General features: G+C 40.5%; 1 protein-coding gene across 2 annotated transcripts in view; it reads right to left on the reverse strand.

Moving 5' to 3' along the window:
- ARL6IP6 (ARF like GTPase 6 interacting protein 6) overlaps positions 1–12,064 on the reverse strand; it is a gene marked incomplete at its 5' end in the record, with an annotated part of 472,926 nt that overhangs the window by 454,200 nt on the left and 6,662 nt on the right. For both annotated transcript variants that reach the window (XM_081095532.1, XM_081095531.1), the window contains one exon: positions 3,326–3,458. In XM_081095532.1, coding sequence (XP_080951658.1) covers positions 3,326–3,458 — 133 coding nt within the window. The remainder of the gene's footprint in view (positions 1–3,325; positions 3,459–12,064) is intronic.

Below are 12,064 nucleotides of genomic sequence, written 5' to 3' on the forward strand. Positions count from 1 at the left end.
TGGACTTTATAATTCTGCATTTTGCAGGGGGCATGGTTTAGCCTGTGGGGTGGAATACTCTTGTGTAGGATTAACAGTCAGTATCCATATACATAAAAGCCTAAGCGACTGCCCAACCATTCAATGGGTACCTATGATGCACAATGACCACCGGGGGCAGAAGCTCAACACATGAGCTGCCGAGCTGTGGTGACTTGGCAACTGTGGTTCTCGGGTGACGCACCCGGAGTCAGAGAGGAGGGAGCCCGATTCTGGGGTGCATCATCCGAGAACCTCCCTCTCTCAATCCGGGACCCCTCGGGGAGCTGGTTCTGGCCTGATTCCCGCAGGCCAGGCTGAGGGACCCCACCAGTGCACCAATCTGTGCACCGGGACTCTAGTCAGAATATATTGTTGATGGCAGTGGCCATGGGCCCAATTTCAATTTTTAAAATATGCAAAGAATGGAAAGATATAACTCAAAATGTTGGCAGTCAGTTACTTTCTCTGATTATGAGTTTTTCCATTATTTTTCTTTTTGTGTTGTGAATTTTCAACAAAGAACTTGTATTAGTCTTATATAGTCAGGGAAAATTCTTGTATTAACACCACTGTTTATTTTAGGTAATAAAAGAATATATAACTTGTTATAAAAATATTTTTATAAAAGTGTGATGTTACAAATTAATAAAATATATCAATTCAATTTCTAGAAAATAAACCTTAAAGATATGAACTGTCTCAAAAGATAGAGAGGTTTTCCTATACAAGCACTCACTCTACTGGTGACTTAGAGAATATACTTACTCTGACATTTCTGAAATAATTGAATTATTTTCCACAAGCACTAGAGGGCAGGATTTTTATTATGAAACTCAATTTCACCAATCATCACTACATTACATGCTTTTTTTCTTGTGTATGGTTTCCGTTAATATGTGATAAACTATCACTGTGTTTATTACTGTTATGCTGTTTTTGGACTGTGCTTCTAGTCACATGATAACTTTAACTTAGAGGTTGACTCTCATGAGATATTTAATAGCTTTTTTATCATATAAAATTAATTTATCCCTACTTATATACTGAAAGGAATTAAAGCATATTACATACAATGTATACATATGTAAAAACTGTATTTTTTGGGCTATATTAATAAATATGTAATAAGTTTCTGATCTGACACTATCTCATATTTAAATTGAATGACTAATAAGCACATTAAAAATTGAGGTCCATCACTACTGCTTCTAGTTTTTAAGAAATGCAAAGATAATTAATTTTTAAGAAATTAGTTCAATGCCCTCAAAATCCCAGATCTTTAAGAGAACACTAAAATGTTTTTCTCAAACTCCAAAAGCTGCTAACATCTATGAGGCTTATGAATTCTGGTGGTGATGGAAGAGAAGCTGAGAGGAAAAATGACATTCCAGGAAGTGAGCGCAGCAAGAGAAAAGTCATGGCATATCAAAAGTAAGTTGCGTATTTGGGGTTGTCAAGGTAATCTGATATGTGACTATAGTATAGGGAGTGTTGGAGAAATAGCTGAACTTGGAAAAGCAGAGAAGGGTCAATTGGGGAAGGACTGTTGTGCTATTCTTATGATTTGGACTTTATTAACTCTTGATAAGTAGATGGATACTGCTATTTTTAAGACAGACTTGGGATTTTAATAAGTCTAAGTGCAAAGTGCTTTCTGAAATCTACACTGCAAGATCTACTCTACAGCTGGAAATGCAGGGCTGAAATTCAGGGGAGAAGTGAAATATATAAGTAAGTAAAAGGAAAAAATGAGATTTAAATTTTGTGTGACTATGAAGTCTCATGATATCATCTATATTAGACACATAACCCTTGTTAAAATAACTGATGTCAACGGGCAGCAACATAACATACATTTGAATTGAACACTGTATCACTTAGCACAATAAACTTTCAAACTGCATAGTACCCACGGTAAATTATGGAATGGAATTGCACTGTTAGCTATATCTTAGTCAATTTAGATGATTAGTTGATCATTATCTACCTCAAACACAAAATATTTATTGGCAAATGTATAACGTATATTTCATATATTACAGGTGATTTATTAAGATGCTGTATATGCACACATACATTCTTTTAAAATGAAACCAAAATTTTTATATATTTTTAAGACATAAAAATGAGTTTACTATGAGTAAAAATACTTCATTTTACTAATGAAGGCCAGTAGAACAATGATTATTAACAATTATCGTTAGTATTAAATTTGATATTTAGAGCCCCTCATATAAATTTTCTTATTTGATCTCTATAAGCTGTCCATTAGGTGGGCTAGAGCTGGCAGTAACAGCAACAGCAATAATTATAATGCTCTGATAACAGTATCTTTAACATAATTTATTTTCTATTCTTCATCCTTCACCCTTCCCCTACCCCAACACCGCAATTTATAGGATAGAGATCTTAGATGCACTTACTTGGAAATTTATACTTAAAACCTGAGCTTTTCTGGTATAAATAAAGTAGATTAGAAAACACTGCCTACTGAATTTTCTGAAACTCTTTAAAACACAAAATAGAGGCCATTATGAAATGGATCTAATCTGGTCTAGACATATAAATTGAGTGTCATGCTCTGGCTGGTGTCTTCAGTGGTTAGAGCATTGGCCCAAACACCAAAGGGTCACAGGTTCAATTCCCACATACTTGGGTTGAGGGTTCGCTCCCTGCCCTGCCTCCCCCCGGCCCTCTCCCCATAGGAGTGGGTGCAGGAGGCAACCAGTCAATGTATCTCTCACATTGATGCATGTCTGTCTCTCTTTCTCCCTCTCCCTCCTCCCTTCCACTCTCTCTGAAAAGCAATGGAAAAAATATACTCTGGTGAGGATTAGCAACAAAAAACAAAAAATTAAATTGGGTGCCTTAAATGCTTGCTAATTGTTACACAAGTTTAAATATGAGGAAAAGTCCAATCCAATTAAGTTGTTATGTCTGACCATTAATACCTAAATTTAATAACATTGCTGATATTAATTTAGCCTTCATTCATGAAGTGTTTTAAATAAAATGCCATTCTCAAAAGACAAATAGCTTTCTAAGTTTCTTCCTTGTTCATTTCTTGAATTTCAGTTTTTTAAAAAACCATTGCATTGTCTATATATGGAGTTAAACACTCCTCTCCATTTATCTAAAGGCTGAGCCAAGCTAAAACCTTTGTGTCATTGTATTTTATAGGTTAAAGACTGGGACCTGAACACATTTCCTCCCAAATAAGCAGCCTCTTGCTTTTATTCGCTTTAGTATTTTCATGAGAGTTGCAATGGGTTAAAAAGAAACTAGAAGAAATACATATACTTACTTGAACCTGGCAGGTGAAAGAGGAGTAGGAGGAAACATTCCTGGCTCAAAAGAGTCAAAGTAAGTCACTGTCCAAGAAAAGCTGCAGCAGGAGAACCCAGCAGTTAGGGATATTATAAGTAGAGTCCAGAATCCTTAATGGGAAGAGAGAAGGGGAAAGCTTGAATTATTAACACTCAAACAATTAAAATTAAACCAGTACCCTCATATTCAGATAATACGCATTTCTGATCTTTTGATTTATATATGTAAGTGATATAAGAGATTTCAGCTTAGTACAAGTTAACCCATGTAGAAGTATAAAACTAGAAGTCATATCATTTAATATTTAATTCAATTATAATTTAATATTTGGAAAAGAGTACAAATTCAACTGAAGAGTATAACTTATCTTCAGTTTTATAAAATTCAACTATAGAAAAAAATGGTTAAAACACTTCACTGTTAACATTTTTTCATTTAACTTTGTAAATCACAACTTGCTGTCTTTTATTACTTTAGCACTAAGTGATTTCTTTCCATACCAATGCACCTTTGACATATGAATCAATTTTTGAGTGTCTACTCTTTACAGTTTTCCTATGAACACCATAAATTTAATCTGATTCTTTTACCTTGCTTGCTCAGTATATGGACATAAGTTAACTCCCAATTTATAAATGCATTGGGATCCTAAATTTTATTTTCAGTTAGATTGGACCTACATTTTCTCAAATCAAGTAGAAACCATGGCGACTATACTGGGGGAATGAAAAGGGCAAAAGGAAGAGAATTAGAAGAGAAGGGGGAATAAACACAGAAAACAGAATGAATTGATTTGAAGGTTTTTAGGTTAGTTCACGTTGCCTCCCTCAGAGAGTTTACAAAGCCACAACTACTGATAACTGTGTGTTCCAGGCCTCAGCAGTACAAAGGAGAAGGAAAGGTTGAGAAGATTGCAATAGAGAATTACCAAATTTCCTGGCTACACAAAATTGCACAACGAAAGATGGCTTTATTTTTTAGCAAGAAGCAGGTAAGAAATATGTACTATGGACTGCTTGTAAACCATATGAAGCCCAATAACAGTGGTAAAACTGCTAAAAGAAAAACTCAGGGCAATAAAGCATCAGGAGAAACTGTGGCAAAGTACTTTTAAAAGATTAGTTTTTCTCTTACAGTTAGCTCCCTTTCCCTTACCCCCTTTTAAAGATAACAGACTTTGTGTTCACTGCCCCAGGAGGAGGATGTGGCAAAAAGGGAGAACTAGCCCAAGTGTCTCTTTAGTTGTGTTGCAGTTAAGAGAACTAGGAGGGTAAGTATAAGCAGTAAACACAAAATGTCTCCAAAAGTAAGTTGACTGGGTATATTTGTATAGAACAGGGAGAGAGTAGGGCTTTATCTATAGGTGATAGATTCCCCCATTTGAAGAACGTGGGTTATGTGTGGTGTCTGCACTTGTGGGTGTATAACAGGGGCTTCCTAGTAGTTATCAAGAAAAGGCCACACGACATCAGAAAGGGATTACAGCTACGGCACCTTGACAGATGGGCCCATAGCTAAACCTGCAGGTGCCTCTGCCCTGAGTGTGTCACAAAAACGTCCCTTGGCTGGAAGATGCTACATCTGAAAGGCCATCCTTACTGGAATGCAAGATGTTTCAGCAGTAACTCATTTGGGCAAATGTTTTGAGGACTACAAAGTACTCCCATTCCAGTATCCTGGAACAGTGTCAGACAGAACCATAACTTAACCTAGGACTGGCTAAACAGAACTTCTACAGTAAAGACTTGAGGTACAACCTTCCTGCCAACCAGTAAGACAGGAGATAGAAGTAGAAATTATAAGATTACTTAGTATGTAACTACAACTAAAGGGTGACTACACTGCCAGATAGCTGTTTTGATATTGTTATATTATTTAGATGAATATCCACCTCTAAAGGGGAGAAAATAAATGACATGGTTTACTCTAAGTTTTGCATCTTATAATACATAAAAGTCTGTTGAACAAAGATGGTAATTAAGAAAAATCAAGTATCTGTTTAGGGACTGCTATTGAATGACGGGGAATTCTAATATCTAAAAAAGTAGGAAAGACAAAATAACATTAAAACAAAATGTGAGGCTCTCAAAAGCCCATCAAGCTGTTTCACTCAGGTGCTTCAATAGAATAACCATCAAATTTAACATAAGAATAATCTTGAGAACCCAACAAACTGCAGATTTCAACTCCTCGCACCCATAAGGGACACACTCAAGAAGCAGAATCAGGTTCGAAGGAAGCTGGAACTGGACTCGGCTGGGCCGGCAACATGGAACCGCTGTACCAGCAAATGCACAAACAGGTCCACCAGATCCAGTCTCACATGGGATGCCAGGAGACGGCAGGCAAGCAGTCTGTGCACTTAGTAGAAAACGAAATCCAAGCAAGCATACCAGATATTCAGCCAGCAAGAATGCCTGGAGATTTTGTCTAGCAAGGAGCCGCCCAACAAAAGAATACCAAACTTCGTGTTGACCAGTTAAAGTATGATGTCCAGCACCTGCAGACTGCTCTCAGAAACTTCCAACATGGGCGATATACAAGGCAGCAGCAGGAGAGATAGCGAGAGGAGCTTCTGTCTCACACCTTCACCCCCAACGTGGGATGTGCCAGCCCCTGTGAGGCTGTGCCGGCCCCTGGGAGGCTGAGACGGTCCCTGTGTGGCCGAACACAGGGACATGTCAAGGATGGAAATAGCTACATTTTCCATGTGTATGACCCGGCAACAAAAAGTGTACACCTATGGATGAAGACAGTGGGGGGGGGGAGGGTAAGGGCAGAGGGTGGGGTGGGAACTGGGTGGAGGAGAGCTATGGGGGGGAAAAGGGGGAACAACTGTAATAATCTGAATAATAAAGATTTATTAAAAAAAAAGAATAATCTTGAGTTTTCAGACATGACTACCATTTCATGATCTAAGTTGTTGCCCCACTTTTGGCATTTTAATAATTTTATATTCATTTTGAACTAATCAATTGCTGTATCACTAATAAAAGTCAGGTCACAACGAAAAGGCTAAAACAGCACATTGTACTATCCTGCCCCAGAATTGCTGTTTCTGAAAATTACTCAATTCATTTATAAACAAGCAGAAAAACCAGAGGTTGGCAACTCCCAACAACTAAATTTGCAACAAGTCCCCATCTCGAGTCCTGAAGCTAAAAATTTGACAAGTGTTTTGTAAACCCATTTTACCAAGATTTGACATAATTTTAAAAGGTATAAAGGCACTAAAAATTCAGTTACAGTCTTCCTTCCCCAATTCACTAATTCCACTCCTAAAATCAATCAGCTAAGTCTGCTGTGCATATTTCTAAAAACCACAGCCATCTAGGTAATGTAGGTAGATATATGGAGCTCGTTATGAATAATTTATATATACATGGATATATATATGTATATGTAAATTTGCATTTATATACATATGTATACACACACATGCACGCACGCACATACATATATTTGCTTATTTTCTACAAATGGGATTCTCACCAGAAATATTGTCCCATACTTCGGTTTATTTAATAACAATGTTGGAGAGCTTTCATATCAGTATATAGAGCCACAATTCTGCTGCATATTTTTATTATTTAAGTATCTCACTATTATTTTTTTAAATATATTTTTATTGAGATCATGTTTTCCAGCACTCAGGACATAATAGTGCCATCAGAAATTATCAGACTTTATGGAGTTTCTGCAGGTTCTAAAAAGATTTTGAACTTGATCTTTGGTGCCTGTCAGCCCGTGCCATCTACTAATTAATGGTGAAGTCCCCTCGAGTGACTAAGACCAGATTCCTTGCATCTTGCAGTGTCAAGGGCTTATTTCATTTCAAGCTGTCCATTTTGTTCCTGTTTCATGACTGGAATGTTCCAGGCTCCTGCACATTTACAGAGAAGAAATATGAAACTAACTCACTTGAAGAAACTAAACTATTTCTTTATTTCTGCAGAGTTTCTTTATTTCAGCTGGCATCAGAATCATCTGGAAGGACTTGTTAAAATTCATTTTAATGGGCTTCATCTGGTCTAGAGTTTCTGATTGAGTAGGCCCAAGAATTTATGGTTCTAGGTGATGCTAATGATGCCAGTTTATGAGAATAATTCATCTGGTAGTTCTCAAACCTAACATATCAGCAACAAAATCTTGGAGATTTTCTTTTTTTGGAATTTACAGAATTTCAGACCCTGCCCTTATCTACTGAATCAGTTACTTAATCGACTGATGCTTTAATGCTCAGTATATCATCAGGGTTCATTGGACCCATTTTTTATTTTTAAATTTACTTGAGAAGTTCTATTTGTAAGGTTTGATATTTCCATTACTTTTATTCCTTTTTAGGGGTCTTCCAAGAGAGAAGACTGAGTTATATTTTTTTCTAGAATAAAGCTTATTTGATTTTGAAATTACCATATTGGTCTACTGGAGCCTTTTATAAATCTACTAGAGGCCCGGTGCACAAAAATTTGTGCACTGGTGGGGGGTGGGGTATCCCTCAGCCCCACTTGTGCCCTCTCACAGTCTGGGACCCCTCGGGAGATAACGGCCTGCTGGCTTAGGCCCACTCCCAGGTGGCAGAGGGCAGGCCCAATCCCTAGGTGCCTGCCCCGCAGCACCTGGTCGAGCTCAGAGCAAAGCTGATTGGGGAGTTGGGGCGCCGCCCCATCATGCACAGAGCAGGGCGGATCAGGAGGTTGCGATGCCACCCTCAGTCACGCTCAGGGTAAGGCCAATAGGGGCGTTGGGGCGCCGCCCCCGTCACACTCAAGGCAGGGTTGATGGGGAGGTTGTGGTGCCATCCCGTCACGCACAGAGCAGGGCGGATCAGGGGGTTGTGGCGCTGCCCCGTCACACACAGAGCAGGCCCATCAGGGGGGTTGGAGCTCCATACCCTGTCACATACAGAGCAGGGCCAATCAGAGGGTTGGGGAGCTCCCCCCTGTCACGCACAGAGCAGGGTCAATGGGGAGGTTGGGGAGCTCCCCCCTGTTAGGCACAGAGCAGGGCTGATCAGGGGGTTGGGGCGCCTTCCCCTTTCACAAACAGAGCAGGACGGATAGGGAGGTTGTGGCCCCGCCCCGTCACACACAGAGCCGCAGGGCGATCAGGGAGTTTGGGTGCTGCCCCATCACGCTGCTCCAGGGGCCAGGAGGCCTCGTGGCTCCGCAGATCCCAGCGCTAGGAGGCCTCGCTGCTCCGCCGATCCCAGTGCCAGGAGGCCTTGCGGCTCCACTTGACACAGGGGCAGTAAGGCCTCGCTGCTCTGCTGTTCCCGGTGCTAAGAGGCCTCGTGGCTTTGCTGATCCTGGTGCCAGGAGGCCTCGCAGCTCCGCTGATCCTGGGTTCCGGAGGCCTTGTGCCTCCACTGATCCCAGGCCGGGAGGCCTCGCGGCTCCGCTGATCCCGGTGCCGGGAGGCCTCGCGGCTCCGCTGATCCCGGTGCCGGGAGGCCTCGCGGCTCCGCTGATCCCGGTGCCGGGAGGCCTCGAGGCTCCGCTGATCCCGGTGCTGGGAGGCATATTACCCTTTTACTATATAGGATAGAGGCCTGGTGCATGGGTGGGGGCCAGCTGGTTTGCCCTGAAGGGTGTCCTGGATCAGGTGGGGGTCTCGCTTGGGTGCCTGGCCAGCCTGGGTGAGGGGATGATGGCCGTCTGCAGCTGGTCACACCCCCTTCAGGGTGGGGGTCCCCACTGGGGTGGCTGGCCAGTCTGGGTGAGGGGCTAAGGGCTGTTTTCAGGCTGGCGGGTGACTGAAGCTCCTCCCAACCTCTCCTTTTTTCCTTTTTTTTTTTTTTTAATTCTGAGATTTATTTACCTTCTATGGCTGTCACTGGAGCTGAGAGCCAGCTTTAGCTCAGACCTTGGCTGCTGAAAGCAGGTTTCTGTGCTTTGTTTACCTTCTGTATTTGAAACTTTGTTGCAACTCCAGCTCTGAAATCCCGCTGACTGGAAGCATGTTTCTGGGGTTTTGTTTAGCTTCTATATTTGTAACAATGTTTCTTAGAGAGCTGCTCAGAGCTGGGCTGTGGCAGGCGTGGAACGTTGGCTTCCTCCGTCACTGGAGCAAGCAAGCCTCCTGTTCGCGTCAGTTGTCTGGCTGCCGGCCGCCATCTTGGCTGGCAGTTAATTTGCATATCACCCTGATTAGCCAATGGGAAGGGTAGCAAAGTTACGGCTAATTACCATGTTTCTCTTTTATTAGATAGGATAGTATATTATGGTGTTCTAATGATCTTTTTTTTCAATATTTCATAACATTTTGCTATTTCATTATATTAGCAATCATTTTACTATTACTTACCAATTATTCTCAACTATGCTAAAAAGAATGAAATAGTTATGATGGAATCTTCTGGAGCAGAGGTCAAACAAACTGCAAATCTATAGGCCAAATTTGATCTGCTACCTATTTGTGTAAATTCAATTTTATTGTAGCATAGCCTTGACCATTGCTTTATACATATATTGTCTATGGCTGCCTTCACACTACAGTAGCAGAGTTGAGTAGTTGTGACAGAGATCTTATGGCAAGCAAAGCTGAAAATATTTACTATCAGGCTCCTTTCAGGAAAATAGAGTATTCTCATCCAGTTAGTCGCTTCAACAGAAGGGACTTCGGACAAAAACGGGAACCCTCCTTTTATGCTAAAAGAATGTATGACACTGTTTTTCATCTTTTATGATGTCTGTGCACCCTAATTTATTTGCTATTGCTTGTAAGTGAACAAATGCTAAAGGTAGATGATTGGAAAGAAATGAAAAAAGTCATTGGTCTGATCATTCAAATTGTTTATCAATCTAAAAGTGAAAATGTTTCGCAAATTATGGAGCAGAGAAGATGACTGTCCTCTTTATCAAAATGATAAGCCATGAAAAGGTTTTAAAAGTTCCTTTAAGCATATTTTGATAATGCAAATATAAAAATAAAACTAATGAGCTGTAACAAATTAAAGATGTATCTGAAATCTGGAGTCAGTATTTATTTACAAGATTGTTATTTCCAGATTTAGGCATAAAATTAGTAAGCAATTATTTGCACTCAGGACATAATCCATTTCTAGTGTGTATGTCTTTAAAACCAGGGAAATTCAGAATAAAAACTTGCATATAATGTATTTATATCTTATTAAAATGTCAAAAAAATTTTTTTTGCTGTCTTTTTCTGTAAATTGTTAATCAAATGACTTTTAAAAAAAAGGGAGAATGGTACGTTGGATGCAGATTGTAGTGACAACTATTTTCCCTAGTATACTGAAGATTATAAGCTTCAGAAGAGAATACAGGTCTAACAAGATTTTCTATGAGTTATTTAAAGATATGGGATGAGTACATGGCATTTCATTGTACTCTTCCCTCTGCTTTTGTATATATTTGAGATTGTCCATAATAAAAAGTTTTTTAAAAGGTTTCCATGTAAATCTGATGTTTTAATGTGATTGGAAACTGCAGGTGTTGCTTTTTTTTTTTTTTGGTAAGTTAGTTTATTGATGTGCTGTAACCACCACAGACACATTAACCAGAGGACTTGATTCAGAATCCGTCCAGAAACTGGGAGCAGGCAGGAACACCATGACGACAGATGGCAGGACAAAACCGTGGTCAATCTGCAGGTGTTTCCTTCAATATTTAAGCATGTGATTTCTCCTGGTGTGGACGTAATTTATCATGAACATGATTTAGTTAGTCTTCACTTATTATTATCACAGCTGTTATAAAAACTTAGTGAGTATTCTCTCATAAAACAGGAGGTACACTTGTGAGTTAAGGACTTCAGCTGTAGGCACAGCTTGCATGTGGCTGTCGCTGATGTGAAACCACTGCCCTTTGGTTCATTCCATCACAAAATCTTGGGGGACATCCCAGCGGAGAACAAGGTCAGACAGATGACTGTTTGCCATTCTCACCTTGGCGTAGGAAGTGTAGTGCCCAGACCTCATGGTACCGCTGTGCTCCACGACTCCGTACAGGGAGTATAGCACCCTGGTGCATTCTTACATTTAGCAGTACAAAAAGGAGCCAAATCCAAGATCTCCGGAAATTTTATGTGTTTGTTAACTTTGCATAGGTTAAAACCAGCCTGCTGAAATCGCTTCAAATGAAGGGTGAGAACAGGAGGAGCGAGAGAAATCAACATCTGCTTTTTGTCATTGGTGTAAACATGTTTCTTTTCACCTTTTAGGTTTGCCTTTAGTGCACCACACTGTCTCCGGGTGCACACTTCACACAGCAGCTTGTTGGCATCTCGGAGCTTCTCATTCTGGGTGAACTGGTATAAGCAGTGCTGGATGGAGCACTTGTCAGCACTGGACGCGTCCCTATTCGCAAGGGTACAGAAGGCAGTTTCTGGATCTTGGCCCACATACTCGTACAGCGTGGTCCCGGGAGCGGGGCTGCCATTCAGAATCTCCAGACGTATGTTGTTGGGGTGAAGAGCAGCATCCAAGTACAGGTTCTGGAAACCCCTAGAAATGTCCACTTCCCCACCAAACCCCGCATCCAGGCAGGCACCGTTCAAACTCCCGGGACAGTCAGTGGGAGATGACAAAACCTCCACGTCGTTAGCCACGCTGACACTACATCCTCTGTGAATTTTTGATTGTTAGTTACATTTTCTATCATTTTCTCTTGGCCATTCAAGTCATTCTGATTAATATAATATTCTTTATTCATAACTTCCTCTTGTGAGAAGTACAACTAGTACAACACATATA

This window comes from Myotis nattereri, assembly GCF_964212035.1.
Source record: "Myotis nattereri genome assembly, chromosome: 7".
NCBI lineage: Eukaryota > Metazoa > Chordata > Mammalia > Chiroptera > Vespertilionidae > Myotis > Myotis nattereri.